General features: G+C 43.2%; 2 protein-coding genes across 4 annotated transcripts; both read right to left on the bottom strand.

Annotated features, from left to right (window-relative positions):
- Positions 1-6,593: 6,593 nt before the first annotated feature.
- hoxc5a (homeobox C5a) lies at positions 6,594-9,491 on the bottom strand. The gene is made up of 2 exons (XM_026331995.2): positions 8,822-9,491; positions 6,594-7,573 (listed from the first exon to the last, which is right to left on the bottom strand). The coding sequence occupies exons 1-2, from the start codon at positions 9,294-9,296 to the stop codon at positions 7,365-7,367; spliced, it is 684 nt and encodes a 227-aa protein (XP_026187780.1). The 5' UTR covers positions 9,297-9,491; the 3' UTR covers positions 6,594-7,364.
- A 907-nt stretch (positions 9,492-10,398) lies between these two features.
- hoxc6a (homeobox C6a) lies at positions 10,399-18,259 on the bottom strand. Of its 3 annotated transcripts, XM_026331993.1 has the most exons (3): positions 17,632-18,259; positions 11,851-12,050; positions 10,399-11,420 (listed from the first exon to the last, which is right to left on the bottom strand). In XM_026331993.1, exons 1-3 carry the CDS (start codon positions 17,733-17,735, stop codon positions 11,107-11,109), a joined length of 618 nt encoding a protein of 205 aa, XP_026187778.1. In that variant the 5' UTR covers positions 17,736-18,259; the 3' UTR covers positions 10,399-11,106. The 3 variants fall into 3 exon arrangements, with proteins under 3 accessions (XP_026187778.1, XP_026187776.1, XP_026187777.1); XM_026331991.2 differs by lacking the exon at positions 17,632-18,259 and having other exon boundaries at positions 11,851-13,222; XM_026331992.1 differs by lacking the exon at positions 17,632-18,259 and having other exon boundaries at positions 10,399-11,417; positions 11,851-13,217.
- Between the last annotated feature and the right edge of the window lie 389 nt (positions 18,260-18,648).

The raw sequence follows: 18,648 nt of genomic DNA, 5'->3' as shown, positions 1-18,648 counted from the left end.
GGATTTCATGTTTTTCTTTTATTCTTTTTCTTTTATTGTTATGTCTTCAGTTGTGTGGGAATCAACATCCATAATCACAAGTAGGAAAGCAGAAACAATAATAACCATAAATGTCCTTTATAGGCTCCCACTTGAAGAAACATTAAGCCTGAACAAAAGTAGACCTAGTGCCCAAGTCTCCATTGGTCCCTATCCATTGGTCAACAGCACCACATTGCTGTTAACGAGTGTGTCTATTTCACAGCAATAATTACATAATATGGTTAAAAACGACGTGAAACGGCATATTTCTGGCAGTCCTGTTTGCACAGAATGCGCACGACATTTCTATTACCCCTAGCGAGGATGTTAGAGGCGTTTTATAGAGCAATAAAAGCCGTAAATCAGTCACTTTTAAACGACCCCTGGTTCCTAACGTGTTTTACAGGGTCTGACACAGTAGTAGCCGCACACTGCACACATGGGTTTAGTCTCCGCGGCCTACCGACGCGATCTATTGCTGTCTGGACTGTGAATACACTTTGTGACAATGTTATTGCAATGCTAGTGCCTGGATGTAGGGTGCATGTGCAGAATCACTGATGCTTCTATATGCAATAGCAGGGAAAGCTAGGGATGTGCAGAGCAGCAGCAGCAGCAGCAGAAGAAGAATCCATGGCAGGCGTGGTATTTCAGCTGCCCATGTATTCCTGTAGAGACGTATTTGCGATTGTTCGTACTTCACACAAATTCGGTTCTACAGGGTACATATAGACAACTAACGGGTTTTAGATAAGAAGCCTCAAAGGTGGGCACTCAGGCAAACCTCAGTGCGAGCAGGTCTTCGTGTGTGAGGCTGGGCTGGTGTATCATATATGAGAGCAGTGTCATGACAAATAGTAAGGCTGCAATCGAGTGAAAACGCTGCACAAAGTGTGTGCCAAAGCGGATGCTGTTTGTCAGGGTTCCTTTAACACAAATCAACTCCGCGCTGCCTTTAGTACATTCACACATGACAGAGAGCACTGCTTTTTGTTTTTACATCTTTTTCTCTTAAAAAAATCAGTGCACACAAATATAACCCCCCCACTCCCCCTCCACACACACACACACACACACACACACACACACACACACACACCACAGAAGACAAGAGGGTATCCTTTCTCAACATTCAGCCTCTGCCTTTGAGGTGGCTCCTATATGAATATTCAGCCACAAACACGGCGGATACAAAGGGACGGCGTGACAGCACAAATGAAAAATACGTTTCTATTGTTCCCAACCATTTCTTCTTCTTGCTATTACCATACTGACCGCTCGGTAACCTTTCTTCCTGCCACTCTGCAAGCTAATGAGAAAAGCCTCGGATGAAAAATGCAATATCAGACATGTGACCTGTTTCGGGGGTTATTAAAAACAGCATACATGCTCGGATTGTGAATCAATGGAATTGATTACAGTGGAAATGCACAGGAGGCTTCCAGCACTGTCAAAAAACATGTTAATCTACATATTTTTCCAAGTGCGCCATGCGTATACGTCTTCCCTCTAACAACAAAGCATCCTAAGGCAACGAACAGTGGACTGATGAGTAGATAGTGGCAAAAAAAATCGGAATCATGTTTATTTGGCTTTGGCATATGCTTATTTCAATACATGCTGTTTGTTGTGTACCCAAACAGTGTGAAAGAGCTCCATGCGCACCACATACTCCCTCTCGCCCCATGCGCTCTGGCGGACGCATTTTAATATTAGTTAGACAGCCTGACCCGCGTTTCACCCCTCGCGTTTGACTGGTTCCAATAGTTCACTGCCAAGGATTATTGATGGAGAGACAGCAATGAATTCTTTCTCCCCACAAATGGCTTTCAGATCGTGCACCTAGTTCAATAACTAGTTATAATGTAGAAGTACAAAAAATGAGGCCCTCAGGCGGACTAATTTGATGTTTCATTTGTTCATTTGAGAAATTGTGAAGCGTCCCCTTCCCCCTGCAAAATAACAGCAGTACAAGCCCGTGCACACATGTACATATGTAAGCAAAAATAAATCTGTGCACAACTACGTGAAGGTGGTCGCTCTGTTCATGCATGGTCGTTTTTAATTTGGTGGCCCAGCAGCACCTGACCTGGATGCAGACACCGCAGCAATATTCGGCCCCCTGATGAAAATGGTTACGGTGCGCTTTTAATCAAACCCTTAACCTAATAGCCTTTACACGTTTTACTCTCCCCAGGTGCAATAACGTTGGGCTGGACCGTTCAGTTAAAATAAAAAGTTTTAATGAAGTGCAGACAGGCTGGAGACTAGTTAGATATGAATGCCCTCTAAAACCTGCAGCCTGGGAATCAGAGGTGGTTTAGATACTAGACCCCCCCAGAAACCACCCGTTGGTTGCTTGGTTGGTTGTTTGGTTGGTTGGTTGGTTGGTTGGGCATTATAGCAATAGCTCATTTTAGATTTGCACTGCTGTGTTAACTCCAGTTCACCTGTGCAACTTTTGTCTATTTTTTTTAGACTCATGTAGTTTTCAGAAAGACAAGTGATTCAAATTGTAGGTTTCCATTTAAGCACCAGATGTTTTAGTCTTATATGGATGTTAAAAACGCTCATTGATAAAACTGCAGGTCAGAATCCATAAACACCACGTGTGTGATGTGCCAGGGGTTTGCCTAAATCCAAATACCAAACTCCACAAAGCAGTGTCACAGGTGGAGAGGCGTGGGGCGATAGACCTATATAAGACTTACTGAAAAATCCACGGTCCCACTCATTTTGCCCCGATGAAGTGTCTGAAAACAGAAAGGAAAAAAACGAAAATTAGATCAAAGATGGTAAAAAAAAAAAAAAAAAAAAAAAACTACCTTTAATTGGAAAAAAAACATTTTCTGTGCAAAATCTCTTTTGTACAGAAAATTGGAAAAATAAAATTCTTGATAAAAATGTTTTGTTTTACAATTTAAGAAATAAATCTTTAAATTTTCTAAACACATATCAGATCAAAAATTTAAACACTGAATTAAATAGATATTTTGCAGTGAAGTATCATGTTGATATGAATTTATCGATTGAAGCATATTTCGTTTTGGCTGCTAATAAAATGATCTCAAATCAGAAAAAATAACAGTGTTAAATAAAACTCAAATCAAATAAGTGATCAAGAATAGAAATCAAAATAATGGAAAAGTCATTTGACTCAAACCAATTTTCGCACGTTTGCTGCATTGAATCATAAAACACGTTGCTTTATTATTTCATCTGAATAATCCTTCAGCCTGTGCCTCTAAATCTCCTGTGTTATTTAGCCTCATTGAAGGGAGGCTGCCCTAGAAAAGCTCTGGCATGTGTGAGCTCCTGCAGAACTGGGACCGAGGACAGGAATTTAGGACGGGTCATGTTCAGACAGTAAAACTAAATCTCCAACATTTTGGTTTTTCCTTGGGCAAATCCTCTATGAATAGAAATCCCTGGACTTCGGCGAGACTGAATTATGGCGAGCAGTCAATAAAAAAACAGGACTTTGTCTTCACATGGTAAATAAAATCTGACTGTACTGGACAGCGATGTCAGTGGGACTGTGCGCTTCTTATTTTTGGGCTGAGACAAAGGGAAGTCTGTGCTCACCCGGAAATGACCTCTGCGGGTTGAATGATGGCGGTGTCAGCTCCACAGGTCAGAGAAAGGAATACAAGCGCACAGGACATGTCAGTGAAAACGGATGTTTAGACTCTTTCACTTTTACTGTAGTGACACGAGATTGTTTGGAGCAGAAGCAAACTTGAAACAAACTTCCTCCCGAGATGCAAGTACTTAAGAGTCATGGGAATAAAATAACTTCCATTATAATCAAGCTCCTGCAACCAAACGGTTATAGGCCTATCATACATCAGATTTAATAATAAATTGGAAAACAACAAATATTTTATTTTTTTGTCTTCCTTTTGGATTCTTTTATTAGATATTGAGAGTTTATGATGATCCCTTTCTCCTCGTGGCAACAGTTAATTTGACTGTATCTGTTTATCCAAAAATAAGACAGACTCTCAGGAAGAAAACAATCGATGCCCTGCCTTGCCCCCGCAGTATATCAATACACAGGAGCGTGTTACACAGTGCCCCCTATTGGAAGTGTATAATTGATCCTCCTGCACACCTTGAGAGCAAAGCTGTGAGGACCAGTGTGTGACAAATATGAGCGCATTAAAGCCTGAAGAGCTGCACTTTGGATGAGAGAGTCCAAAAACTTCTTTCCATTTGGATCATCTTTAATTCCTCCATTAGCCTGGAGATGTGCATATACATCCCTGCTGCACCCAAACAGGACCTCACAACAAAACTGGTCATTCGCACTTTTCGTGCGCATTGACTGAGAAGAGTGTGGGGTTTTGTTTCCCAGACGCACGGCCAATTAAATGACGTGCCCTATAGAGCAGCAGGGAATTATCGAGCTTTATAAGATCAGGTTGTCTCATCAGTCTCCAAACTGATCAATTCAGTAATATCTGCCCCTGCAGTGAGGACAGCAAGCGAAACAGCTGCTTGTTAACTCGGTGCACAATAACCAGCAGCTCAACACTGAAAACATTCTTGCATATGCAAACATTCTTCTTCTGTATTGCACAAGAAAGGTGCGTGTTTGTGAATCATGCATTCTGTGCGGGTCATGCCTCAGGACACACGGTTTGAAACGAGGCTGCGCTCATGTCTTTGAAACAAACCCGCTCCTTGTCCCAGACACGACCCTCAAACAACAGGACCCATGAGCCCAGACACCAACCTCGTGTTAAGGTCAAATAATGACACGAAGCAATTTCATCACGAGTCTTTCTGTTTTATACGCCCCACACCACGTTTATCGACGCACACGAGCTTTTAAGCCAAGACACAAAGTTTGAGCGTCGCACTCACTAAGTCACATTTTATTCCTCAGCACACAGGGTCAATTACACTCTAGCCTGAAGCCACGGCACCAAACCATAACAGCTCACAGAGAATTAAAACATTTTTTACATATACAGGTGGGTGTGCGAGAGAGAGAGAGAGAGAGAGAGGGTGGAGCAGAGGGTGAAGCTGGACGACAGGATTTTTTTGTTTTTAATTTCCTCACTCTCGCCTTTTTTTTTTTTTTACTGATGTTTTTCTTTTCTATTGCTGGCAAATCCAAGCCACTGCGTCTGTGTGCTGTGTTCAACACACGCTTTTATGTTGATTTTGATTTTGTTTTCCTGAGATTTAAATCAGGACGGTGCTGGGTAACAAATAAAGCTGATGAGGAGCCAATAACAGTCACCTCCGTGTCATCTCCTTTCAGGCGGAGCAAAATATGCAGCAACAAAAAAATCCCCCAAAATCAACGTTTTCTCGTTTAAAACATCGTGTGGTGGTAAAATTATAAAACGCATATTCGCAAACTAATGAGTGGAGTTCATTTTAAAGTTAATCAGTTTTACAAGCATGCATCCAAAGCCATACAAAACATAAACCGTATTTTCGGCAGAGAATAACGCCACAGTCTCAGGCCTGTAGACAAAGTTAAAGGCAACTTACTGCAGCTGCTCTCGGTCCTCGCACCGCCCGACTACACACAGTCCGGAGAAAGGTACTGCATCCTCACTGCCACAAAGCCCTTTCTTCCTCAGATAAGGGGAAGCCAGCAGCTGCGATTCCGGACAGTTAAGATTATATATGATGTGTATATATCGAAGGTTTGTCAGCTCTTCCAGGCCATAAAACCCACTTAAATGACACCACGTGCTTCCTATGCACCATTCACAGGCCCTGCTCGGGGCAATTGGCATATGTAACCTTGTAAACTTTAAAATACCCTAAAAGAAAGACATACAAAAAGGGATTCAATACATTGTCCACGTATAGCTTAGGCCTAACAGAGCGCAGAGAAAAGTGGACGCTGCGCTGACCGGTTCTCAAAACCGTGAAGGAAGTTGAATAGGAAGCTGTTAGTTTGCGAGGTGAGTTGATTTTTATTTTCTCTAAGCAGCGTTAAGGCAGGAATGACCTCATACCCGCGGGCTGTGCTGCGTCATACCGTTACCTCCGCTACAAGCCGCCGCTGGATGCGGACACCCAGCTCCCGCTATGATTAGATAGTGTTGTTTTAACTACAGCGTAATGATGCCAGGACTAAAGAGCAGGGCGATATCATAAAGTGGCCATATGGCCTCGACAGTGCCGGCGCGTCAGCGTGTGTTGGACACAGGAAGCCAAAGTTTCGCATCCAGGTTGTGCTGAGGGCGAGTGTTGTCACAGGCCGGTGTGTCTCTTCCTTCCCCGACAAAAAAACAGGACACGGAGTCTGACTGTGGTGGAAAAGGGGCAATAAAGTTTTATGGGGCTTTAAACTTCAGAGCGCATTTGCTTGTGAATGAAATCCTGTGAGTTCTGGGTTAGAAACGTGACCAGTGGGACAAAACAAAATAAACGTAGGCTACTCTTAAAAATACCCCAATTTCTAAGTACTTTAATTCACTGTACTCGTCGCACAAAAGTAATTAAATACACGCCAGCAGAGTAATTTTACAATTAACCTCAAATATCAGGAGAGGAAAAACAAAACAAAACAGAAATGTGCACATTGACAGTAGGAAACCTCATCACGTTTAATGATAAGACTTTATTGGTTACAATCAACAAATGAGTCATCTAGCAGTTATTCTAGGCCTCGTGTAAACCAGACACCTTCGGTTTACAAAGGGAGAGAGACACGGTTTCATTGCACGTCACAATATTATCACATACAGTCGCTGAATGTTACATAATGGTTTAGTTTCACAAGGACATGGTGGAAAACATGGAGGACGCCTTCACAGACATCATACAGCCAACAACTCTGAAGTGCGACAAAAAAAATCAGACAGTAACTGTGGAGGAAAAGGAAAGAGGAGGGGAACTATTCGACTGTTGCCAAAATAAGCATTGATTTGATTCGTTGACCTTAAGGTTTGATCACACGGTGATGATACAGAGTCGGGAGTTATGCCTGCACTAGTCTTATCCTAATTAAACACAGGGATTAGTAGAAGCGTTGTGCAGCCTCTCAGCGCGCTGCGGACCAAAGCCCTGCAGGGCGAAGGACCCAGCTCCCCTCAACCTCTTGTCCCCTTCGTGCAGCAAAGTGAGGTTATCATCGCATGGGCAGCAAATTCATTTAGAAATGTAAACCGATTGATCAAAGTGAGTGATATTCAATACATTAGGTCCCAAACTGCAGCAAGTGGCACATAATTGGTGATGAAGCACACAGAGCGGTGTCATGATGTCATTGCTCCTAGCAGTTCATCCGGAGGTCAGGCGGCACTCCAGCTCTGTGCAGCAGTGTGTGGGGCTGAAAACGTGCTGCGTGCACCCCGTTCACTCGTGCACTTTCACTCCTTCACTTTGATCTTTGAGTCCTTCTTCCACTTCATTCGCCTGTTTTGGAACCAGATTTTGATCTGCCTCTCGTTTAGACACAGGCTGTGGGCGATCTCTATGCGCCTGCGGCGGCTCAGGTACCGGTTGAAGTGAAACTCTTTCTCCAGCTCCAGAGTTTGGTAGCGAGTGTAACTGGTCCTGGACCGCTTACCCTCCGATTCTGAAGTGGTATTAAAATAAGTTAGCTTTCAGCAGCATTATAGTGATAAATATATATATATATATATATATATATATATATATTTATAAATAAAATACTCTACTAATATTATTGCATTAAAAAGAAATACCTTGGTTATGCATAAAAACGAGAAATACAAGCAAAACCTATTATTTTATGTCCCCTTCCATCTTCATTTAAAAGATTAAATATCTTTATATAACCCAATTTAACCTGATATTACTTACTGTGAATTTGTGTAATAAAAAAATATGTCAGGCTGATAAGGATGGTTAACTAGATCCAATAAATAAAGGATGGCTCTGCACAGCCTTTCACATTAAAACATAAAAAATACCCAAACTCCTGCTAAAAGAAATATTATCTTACTGCAAAATGCAGAATGAGGTAACTAATTATGTGCTGGCCTCCCCTGTAAACACTGGCCTCGGCCTGATACGGCTGCATATAACACAGATGTGTGAAATCTAAAGGACCGTTCATGTTAAAACATGGGAACTGATGTTCTCCAGATATGTGTCCCTGTTTATGGACTCTATCATGCGCGACGTGCAAAGTCAAGTAACAGGCCTGGATGTAAATATTTAAGCGTCCTCGCTGTGTGCTCCTGGGTGTTTGCATATGGAGCAACACAAAACGCAAGTAGCTTCTTTTCTTGCAGCAAATGTGCTCAGTGTCCATCTGCAGCCTAAATAGTCAGCCATGGGGAAGGAGCACGCCTTTTCAGATCTTTTAGAGGTGAAAAGTTCACGATTGGGTCAGGGCATCGGTGTTTCCCAGAGTTCAATTTAAGGCTAAAGCTTCTCCCACACACACACACACACACACACACACACACACACACACACACACACACACACACACAGTGTCTGATCATGTAAAATATGCAGTTTGACTAAGACTATAAACAAAGCAAAGCAAACGAGGAACACCGCTTAAGAGTTGAATTTGTAATATTATTTCGTAGTTTTATCACAGTTTTGTTCTCTTATCCAATTATACCACCATAAATCACCCCACAGATCACCTCTTCACCGTAACAGAGCAGGTTTACGAGCAATGGATGCCTTTGTCATAAAATTTATGACCGCGAGTTTTTATTATTTCCTGCGTTTGGCCTATAAAACTCAAGAGGGAAACTAGAAGGGGCGAAAAGAAGAGTTGCATCGTTAAGAGTGAATAAGGGAAAGCATCTTAGTCGCACTTTAGAAAATAGGAAAACTTTACCGTGGCTCATGTGCAGTTTTGTCATCCATGGATAAATCTGTGGCTGTTGCTCACTGTCCTGACGCTGGTTCACGTTTGAGTTTCGTTTTACCGACTGCGTGTTCTCCGCGTTTCTTTCGCTTTCCTGGCTCTTGTTGCCGCCGGACTTTGCGCTCCTCTCCGGGTCCCTGTCGGCCCGGCGTCCCAGCAGAGTGCCGCAGCCGTAGTTCAGCCCGCTTGCCTCCACGGACGAGCTAGTGGAGACCATGGTTATCTGTGGTCCTGCCGGGAGAGGAGTATCCGTATTGCCACGCAGGCTAGTTTTCATCTCCTCCCGTTCAACAGAGGTCGTGGGGACGGGACAAGTGAATATCCCGTTCACATTAACACCCTCATAGCGGCTGGACCTGCGCCCAGGCACATCGAAACTAAACATAGTGTTAGAAGTTGTCTCGCTTGTTTGCGTGAGGTTGGAGCTGTCAACATAAGAGCTCATTTTAACTAATCAGGATACTTTCTTTTTAAACCAGGGAGCGCTGCGGGATGTAGGATGCGCTTATTTCCTTGTTTTTGTTGATCATTGCTTTTCTTTGTAGCCGCTTTTGGAAAATTCAGAGCTGTCTGCTCTTAAAAAAATAATCCAGGATTTATAGGTGGAGTAGGCTTTGGTATCTTTTTTTTAATTCTTGATCCGACGTGCGCTGCCCAAATATGGGGTATTTGTATGGGATCACGTGCACATGTTGGCCAGTCATAAATTGGCTTTGATACTCAATGGGGATATTGATGAATAGGAGAAACGTGTCCGGTAAACTTTGAGCCGTTGGGTGTTGAGGACCAGGCAGGGATCTTTAGCGGAAAAGGGGCAAGACAGTAAGACAAGAGCGTCATCTGGTGTCTGGTATGGGGCAGGACGGTCAGAACCGGACAGACCCCGCTGGCCCTGACATACTGTGAGTCACCTCCAGTTCCATGTTAAAATTCCCAACAACAACAACAACACCACCAATATATAATATGATCATAATAAAAATATTGTTATTCATAATAATAATAATAATAACAGAAAGTTAAAGGGCTGACTTGGTTAAAATAGCTTTACGCGTGGAAACGTGAACGTCGCTGCATGTTATACTAATACAGCGATATGGGAATGTTATAGTGTTTTAACATGGTTAATGCGGGACAATAGCTCATTCCCGTCATGTCAATCAAAAACTCTAAACTCTTTTATTTAAGAGACTTTTAAAAAAAATCACTTCTTCAGGTTATTTGTTTCTCGGTTGGCTTTACTAGCCCAAACTGAGCTAAAGGGTCATGATAAAATCAAAGTGTGCCATCAAGTCGCGCACTGGAGTTTGGTGCGTAATTTAAGGAACCTTTTATTATTTTTTTTTAATATATGGGTGGGATCATCTGACTCATGTTAGGAAGTCTGGGGCTCCCAAAAAGACACAAAGAGAGGATGAAAGTTTTACAAATATTTTTATTCCATGATACACAATTATGACAAAACATGAATTGGTAACTCCCAAACAAAAGTGTACAAATCGACCTCACAAGGAAAAACCCATTGGGTCAAATGAGCACCAAAAAAAAACAGAAAATAAAACGGGGCTAAGCGCAAGTTATTCAGCGTCTATCAAAGCGGCTAAATGCACATAAGTCCTCACATGATTTACATAGTACACTAACAGTTTGATTATATACAGGCATTTCACTTGTGTGTCTGTGTGTGTGTGTGTGTGTGTGAGTGACTGTAGACTATCCGTGCAACTTTCAGGTTATAGCAGGATACTTTTCTGCGGACGATTCAAGTACTAAATTAGACTGTGATCAAAAAACGTGTGCGTCCGATCTTTGCCTCCGTGGAATGTGCATGTACATTACTGAGTTATGTCTGACCAACACTGCGTTTAGTGAGGTGATCAAAGAGTTCACAGTGATGGATGGGGGGGTGGGGGATAAATACACAGATTTTTACTGTCATGGGAATAACACAGGAATTAATACTTCTTTTTTACTTTCACAATACAAGTGTGACATTGCAATAATAACAATAATAATAATAATTATGATAATAATTAAAAAAGACTCCAAATGTTACAGGGGCCATACTGTGGCTGAAATCATTTGGATTTCTAAGGCTCAAGACTCGTGTGGTCAACATGAGATACAAGTGTGGGAGAGCTGCAGGGAAGCCATCATGCAGTGAAGTCGCTCTCAAGTCCATATAGATTTTTTTTTTTAGGTAGTTATGTTGGGATTTAATGGTCATCACGTGTTTTTTCACTTCTTCTTTTGAACTATTCTTTCTTCTTGTCCTCATCCTTCCCAGTTTCTTCTACTGCGCCATTGCGTTCCTCCTCTTGAGAGGCTCCTGTCTGTTCACTTCCAGTCACCGTGGAGGTCAGGTTGCTCTCCTTCTTCCATTTCATGCGTCGGTTCTGAAACCAGATTTTGATCTGCCGCTCTGTTAAACAAAGCGCATTGGCGATTTCGATGCGTCTGCGCCTGGTCAGATAGCGGTTGAAATGAAACTCCTTCTCCAGCTCAAGTGTTTGGTAACGGGAGTATATCTGGCGTCCTCTGCGTCTGTCTGTCCCGTAGCCGACTCCTGCTGACATACAAAGTAAAGTGACTAATTTAATGGTTTGACAGCGAAGAGCATGCTCCTGTCTGTGGTCTGCTGATACTCTGAGGCAGTCGAGCATAAGTTTTGCCTCGTTGGAGGAATGATAATTGTGATCTAAACCACAGAAGATAAAAAATAAACACCTTTTAACTGTAGGACAAATCATATCTCAAAGAGCATCTTTGCTTTATTATCTAAAATAATGAACGCATCCTCGTGTTTTCTCTGTCTCAGATTATGACCACTATGTCATTCTTAAAATGAAAGCTGTTTGTTTGCACATGTAAAGGCCCATCTACAAGTCGAGGGGATACAGTAATGTTTTATGGGGCCATAAAAAGTAACTTACTCTCTTGGTAAGACATATCGTAAAACTGGCCCATTTCCTTAATTTATTTGTCGTAGTAAAACTCACCGCTGTGTGAGTTCATTCGCTGCATCCACGGGTAGATCGGGATGTTGCTTTTCTGCTCCTGCGCTCCCGCTCTTCCTTGATCCAAACTGTACTCTTGAGCAATGTGGCTTTGTGTGTTGAGTCCCATGTTTGTTTGTCTGCAGCTGGGCAGCACGTCCTTGTCTTGAAGAAACACGTTTGAGCCATATTCATACTGTGCCCTGCCAGACCCAAAAACGACATTATCTTGAGGGGAGTAGAAAGGTGCATATATCCGATTCTGGGTCACAGCAGCGCCGTACGACGAAAAATGTCTGACTGTGTCATAGGTGGTGGAGTTTAGGGGTACGTTAGGCAAAACATCTTGACCACCGGATAAATGGCAGGAAAGCGACGGGTTTGCGAAATAAGAATTCATACCTTGCCTGTAAACCCTCTCTCCAACTCTCCCCACTTCTTTATCGGTCTCTTTTCAATCTCCTCCTCAGTAAATCTCCTTCCCGTATGTGTCAACCAACCACACCTTTCTCCAAGCTCTTCTTTTTTCTCGACTTTCTGCTCCTCTAACTGGACGTGGGCTACTTTGAGGATTCAATATTATTAATTTCCAATCTCCGGTTAAGACGCACAAACCCGAGTGTTATAGCCGAGGCTTGGCTCGGTGAGAGACAATATGACAATGTCAGCTGACCGTTCTCCACCAATTGAGAGGCAGGAGTTGAGGAGAAACTGTAGCTTTTAGCTCAGAGCTTGAACATTAGTGCTAAATACCGATAAACACAACGTAGAGTTGGAGTGGCACACTGTGCAGCTGGGCTGGATGAGAAATATTTGGATCGAAGTTTAAGAGATGTGGTGTTTAAGGAGGAAGTGTGGCGCAAACCGTGGCCAATGTCATTCAGTACAGTGATCATATTCACAGGAAGGCGGACGATTTGCATCAAAATACACATTGACTCGTGCTCAAATGTGCCTTAGAGGGCCTTCTTTAGAAACTAAATACATTTACTGAGATTTAATGCAGTACCCTGACGTGTGATACTGACTTCTCCTGATGTGTGTGTGTGTGTGTATATTTATATGTGTGTGTGTGTATATTTATATGTGTGTGTGTGTGTGTGTGTGAGTGTGTGTGTGTGTGTGTGTTCAAACTCAGTCACTTTTAATTTCAAATCACTGCAAAGAGCTGCAATATCTACCATCTCCATGCTCTGATCCCCGCAGGACGCGCAGCCGTCGTGTGAAAACTAAAAATTAATATTGGCATTTATTGTTTATCTCAGCCATATCGACAATTACACCATTCCAACATACTGTTAATGCTTCCATTGTGTATGAATGATCAGGCATGTGAACAGTTTCCATGCTTTTGCTGTGGACTGGGGGAGGGTGTAGGTGGTAAGAATGCGTTTATGGTCTCTCTTCTGTGAGGGCAATAAAACAAGTGACGTTCCCCAGCTCACCAACAACTATCTCTGCAGCAAAGCCCTGCAACACGAGCAGCAATCTTCCAGGCTCGGAAATGAAAGCACTGCACAGCATGTGCACACATAAAGCAAAGAGGAACGCGTGTACAGTTCCGGCTGGCTAATATAAAACTGTGTGTGAGAAGACTATTTCTGCCTCCCTCTTTGGGGGGGGGAGATCAGTCATGCGATTGTCCAGCACATGTCAGAGAAAACGCTCCACAGGTCAACAGCACCCGGTGTCCACTATATGTGCTCTGTCCAGTCTCTTTAACTCGGAGCACTAAAAAGCACATTTCCCACTTTACGCGCAGAAGTTACGGTTGAATTACAGTAAAAATGCAACGCATTAAAATCCTTCCGCAGATGTCCCGGTCTGTTCCTTCCTGCTCTGGCACACACAGCTCAAAGGGGAACCGATAATTAGCTCGGCAGCAAATGATGGGGTTGGAAATTACTTCAGGGGTGTTTTCACAAAGATCCAACAAAACTTCAGCGCCTGTCTGAGCGAAATGTGCCTTCCTTTAAAATTTCACATTAATAATATTAGAGAAGACAACATCACTCACGCTCAGTTGTATTTTTTTTCTTCTTGTAATTAACATAATTAAATCACTTATTTAAGCTGATCAGAGCGCATTTATACATCACTGGCATTTTGTTTCCCAACGCGTTTAAACCAAATTGAAAAAAATAAAAAATCCGCACATTCATCTGAAACTATTTAATTCAGATTATCTGGACGTTTTTGCCACATGTCATAATAAATACCAATAAAATAATCAATAGAGTTATTGAGAACGTCTGTTCAGGCGCAGTCTCCAGCAGCCTATTGGTTCACCTCATTGATTTCTTGAATAGGGTGAATACTTGCAGCCTAAACATGCAACACTGTTTGGTCTGATGTTTGGGATCCTGAATGGCCCATAAAAGAGACAAGAACAAAGAGAAGGAAGTAGCTGGTGCAATAAAAGTTCCCCTTCACCTTATTCGTGACCATATGTGACATCCGCGTAGCACAAATTTGGGGCGAAAAAGCGCAAAAAGTTGGAGGCTGTAATGTCCCTCTACTGCTGCCCTGGGAATATTTTTTCCTCTTTACTTTGATATTAAGAAACGAATTAGCTGATGATGGTGTAAAAGAAACATACAGACCGGAATAAAACTTGTTGTGTCCATGTTTACACAAACGTTTTCAACCCACAGGGGGAACAATTAAAAACAAGTTGCTGAGGAAAACCTAAAAAGTGACTGCGCCACTTTTGAACATTAATTCAGAATAAAACCAAAATGTTCTGAATTCGCTTTTTTTCCTGTTAACTTCCTAATTTGTCATGCTCCCAAAATTAGAAACTATTATGACATTTGTTTAAGGCTGTGTTTCCATAGGTTTCACTCATTATTAAACGATCCGGAAATGAATAGACCAGTTCAAAGGCGTTAATTCAGTTTAAAACGCCGCTAAAAATCATTTGAGTTTCCAAACACAGATTTTCCTGAATTGTTGTTCACAGCCCTCCAAAAACACGCTGGTCCACAGAGTTCAGGTTGTAAATAAAGGCTGAACAGTCAAGCCAATGTGTGGACTGGGGAGGCTGGAATGCAGCAGAGGTTGTGCCAGTGTGCAGAATTAGAAAGGTCATTCTTTCCCTTGTGTTTTAGTGTTTTATTGCGGCCCGTGAGGCAAATCCCCATGCGCGGCTTTTGATGCAGGACGGCAAGAAGCCGTTTGTTCCACTTTTTTCCACGATCTTTAAAGGCATATTATGACCAGCGAAAGGACCAGGGAGGTCCAAAATGAAAATTATAAATTATTAAGAATAAACTCGTACTGTGCACTAACCATTAAAATTAATAATTAGCATTAATAGACCAACAATGAATATTATAGGCCCTTAATTTGTAATTATCCGCAAAATAATGCATGTGCTAAGAAAGCTTAAGGATCACGCGTGAGGCAGGCGTGATAATAATATCGGTGCTGTTAATTATTATTACTTGTTGGTGTTGTGATGTTAGTTATTAACGTGTTGCAACAGCTTTAAATTTACGCTTTAATAAAGGCCCAACTTTAACAGCCCCGCTCCCCTGCAGCATGCCAGGCTCCGTCCACTTCCATGGACCAACATCGCTTCTCCTCCCGCATGTTCCCAGTCGTGCATCAGTATCAAACAGCACGCCATTATTCAGCATTAGTTGTATGGGACCTGTAAAATTTCTACATTATCAGCCGTGATTAAAAACACAGCGAGGGAGGCGAAGTCTGGTCAGCCGCTGATGCTTTTTCCTCTCCCTCGCTTTTAACCTTCCTAATAAGGAGTAATTCACGTACTAACAATGTAAAGCCCTCTATAAGCACTTTACCGTCGCTGGCTGGCCCAATTAATGTCCGGAAGTGTTCGACGTTATGCTCGTTAAGCACTCAGGAAGCTGTTGCCCAACGAGCGCATGTTGATCCACACTTCATAAATTATGACCATTAGAAGGCAAAATTTCGGCCCTGTCGGGATTTGGAAGTGAGCTTCTAAATGTGGTGATGTGGACAGATTCATGACTGCATGGAGTTTTATGCGAACCCGTCTCTCTTGTTTTAAAAACACCGCAGGGCAAAACAATAGACTGTGGTTTCCCCCCTTCTTATTTCAAACCAAGATGTACCTAACAACCCAAACGGCATGTATTAAACGGACTCTCCCTGTCTCTCTCTCTGCAGGCAGAGTACTGGGCAGCGGCGGACACGATCCATTGCAACAGCAATGTTTCATAAGGGAAAAGCAAACACCATGTGTAACAGTAGGTTATAAGACTTTAAAGGCTTCCAGGACGAGGCTGTGCCAATAATTGTGTTTCACAAGATGGAAAGGCAGCACTGCAGCTTCAGCAGGGGACACACACACATGAAACCGGTTTACAACACAAACCATATTTCGTCTCTGCACAGACAATAATAAAATACACAGGGCTCAGCTTTGATAAAACAACCGCTTTCAGCTTGCTGTCTCTCTCTCTCTCTCTCTCTCTCACACACACACACACACACACACGGTGGGAGAGTAGATGCCTTTGCAACACACACTGTAGCTTATTGATAGACACAGTAGTTTATATTGTAATGCCATAATACAGGCCAACACTGTGTCCCCTATGATTCTTGATGTTTTTCTTCTTCACTGTCTTGGTTCATGTCTCTCTCTCTCACACACACACACACACACACACACACACACTCACACACACACTCAGTCTCTTATGTGTGCTCTTTCACAAGCTGAGGAAGAAATTAGTCTTTTATTTTTTTACTTTCTTATCAAATGTTAGCAGGAACTCTGGAGTGTATCTGATTTATTCGATCCACTTTGTTGTCGCCCTGTGCACCGCTGTTAAAACGCCTGTCACTGTTGCTGGTGACCCGGATGATGATGATGATGATGATGATGAAGAAGACTCCTGTGATGGCTTTGGTTCATGGTATGAATAAAAGGACATGCTAACTCCTCATGATGTCGTCAGTGATTATGTCACAGAGCGATGCGTCTGGTACAAATCACAGCATCTCATTGTCTCGCAGCAAAACAACAGAGGAACCTCAGTGTGTCCGACCACAAATCGGACAACACTCCTGTGTGCCACCTCATGCAGTTACTAGCTGGCAGCGGCGGATCCGCGGGGTCAGCTGACATCCGCAGTGAACCGCTGCCGAAAACCAGCAGCCATAAACAACAAGCCTCAACACCCGCCCACTTCCACATGAGCCGCTTCTGATCGCTAGGGGGCACTGTGGGGAGCTGCACTGAGTGTCATTGTGTACATACTGTAGCCTGTGTGTGTGTGTGTGTGTGTGTGTCTGTGTGTGTTATATGCGCGTGCGTGCGCGTGTTAAACAGCCTATAGATTGTTATTCAGGCTCTTGGCACAGACTGGATACAACAAGTGTGGAAACAAGAAATAGCCTAATTAGAGCACATCAGCCAGCTCAGGATGCAATTTGTCACTGCCTGGTCACAGGGGCCTATGACTGATGAGAAAGTTTACTATCAGTGCGCAATTTATTACAACATATTGGCACGGCATCTCTAAACTGCTCGGCTAATGTAGGCTAATGCGCTCAGTGCCCTCGCAGGTGCTACTACAGCAGCCAGTGGAGCATAATGACTGTGGGCATCAGCAGCAGCCCCCCAGGCTACAGGTCAGGTCATAAGCTCACGGAGCAGACACCTCCACCTTCTCGTGCTTTCACACATTCACCGCTCTGCATCATTCACCCCTCCGACCCAGCAATCGTGGCCGACTGCCAAACTCAGCATAAAAACCCAGATAGGGAAACATGCTATCTTACCACAACAGGCTCCCTGTAGTTTTTTTGTTTTTTGCTTCGCTGTGGTCCAACACAGCAGCTGAGGGGTCACGATGGCGAGTGGGAAATATCAACACAGCGCACATCTCCCCCACGCACTGCTGGCTTGTCTTCACATCGCGGTGATAAGGAGCTTATGGAGGCATGGGGGGGAAAGTCTTGTCTAGCAGGCTTGCTTGCTCCTTTTCCCTTTCCAGTCGCGGCTTTATTGCCTCCGGTGGGGGGGATAAACGCAGGCTGAGGTTGGTAGAGGCGGCGACTGTCCCGAAGATCCCACTGTCAGGAAGTCGGAGATCGGATGAATATCACACGAAGCAGCGTCAAAATGACCGTGCAATGTTTTGATATTACAGAGAAAAAAGAGGTTTCTACGCCCCGGCTTAGTCTGCTGCTGATACAAGGGAAGGACCAGAGAATAGACAACAGCATAAAGTTCATGTTCATAGAGCGTGTGCCACGTGGCTCACCGCAGCCAATCGCAGAAGGGATTCAGTCGTAAACTTTTATTACTCAGCTGTAAATTTCTCCCTTTAACAACCAGGAATGTTTGCACCCATCTTTCCCTTTTCTTTTTTCCGATTGCACAAAACTAAAAATGGCTACACTCCATGGACTGCGATGCTGAAAAATTCCCCGTATGTCACAAATTAGACGTGCGTCAAAAAAAACATGACAGTTCCCCTGGTGGAGCAGCTGTGTGCCATGATGTGCCCATGCCAACGGGAAATAGGAAATTAAAGTGTGAGAAAGAGAGAGAGACGTGGGGGTGGTGGAGGGGGGAGAGAGACAGAGGCACAGAGACACGAGGGGAGAGAGAAATATCCAATTATACTTCAATTTGGCGGCATTTGATGAAACTATACTTCCATATTAGGGCCTGCGTCTCACTGACTGAGCCTCAGAATGGATTTCATGACTGTAAGCACATGTCAGATTTTAGTGCTGCACACATCCACCATCAACTAGATGCCCCAAGTGCACGCATGATGTTAAAATTGC

Source organism: Mastacembelus armatus, chromosome 7, assembly GCF_900324485.2.
Source record: "Mastacembelus armatus chromosome 7, fMasArm1.2, whole genome shotgun sequence".
In the NCBI taxonomy this organism is placed as follows: domain Eukaryota; kingdom Metazoa; phylum Chordata; class Actinopteri; order Synbranchiformes; family Mastacembelidae; genus Mastacembelus; species Mastacembelus armatus.
Note: the sequence above shows the minus strand (reverse complement) of the source record. Positions and strands in the feature narration are given on the sequence as shown.

Coding starts and splice junctions, on each gene's coding strand:
- hoxc5a (XM_026331995.2), bottom strand. CDS start 9,296: ATGAGCTCTTATGTTGACAGCTCCAACCTCACGCAAACAAGCGAGACA. Junction 7,574..8,821: donor AAAACTGCACATGAGCCACG/GTAAAGTTTTCC, acceptor ATACCACTTCAG/AATCGGAGGGTAAGCGGTCC.
- hoxc6a (XM_026331991.2), bottom strand. CDS start 12,247: ATGAATTCTTATTTCGCAAACCCGTCGCTTTCCTGCCATTTATCCGGT. Junction 11,421..11,850: donor GCGAATGAACTCACACAGCG/GTGAGTTTTACT, acceptor TTTGTATGTCAG/CAGGAGTCGGCTACGGGACA.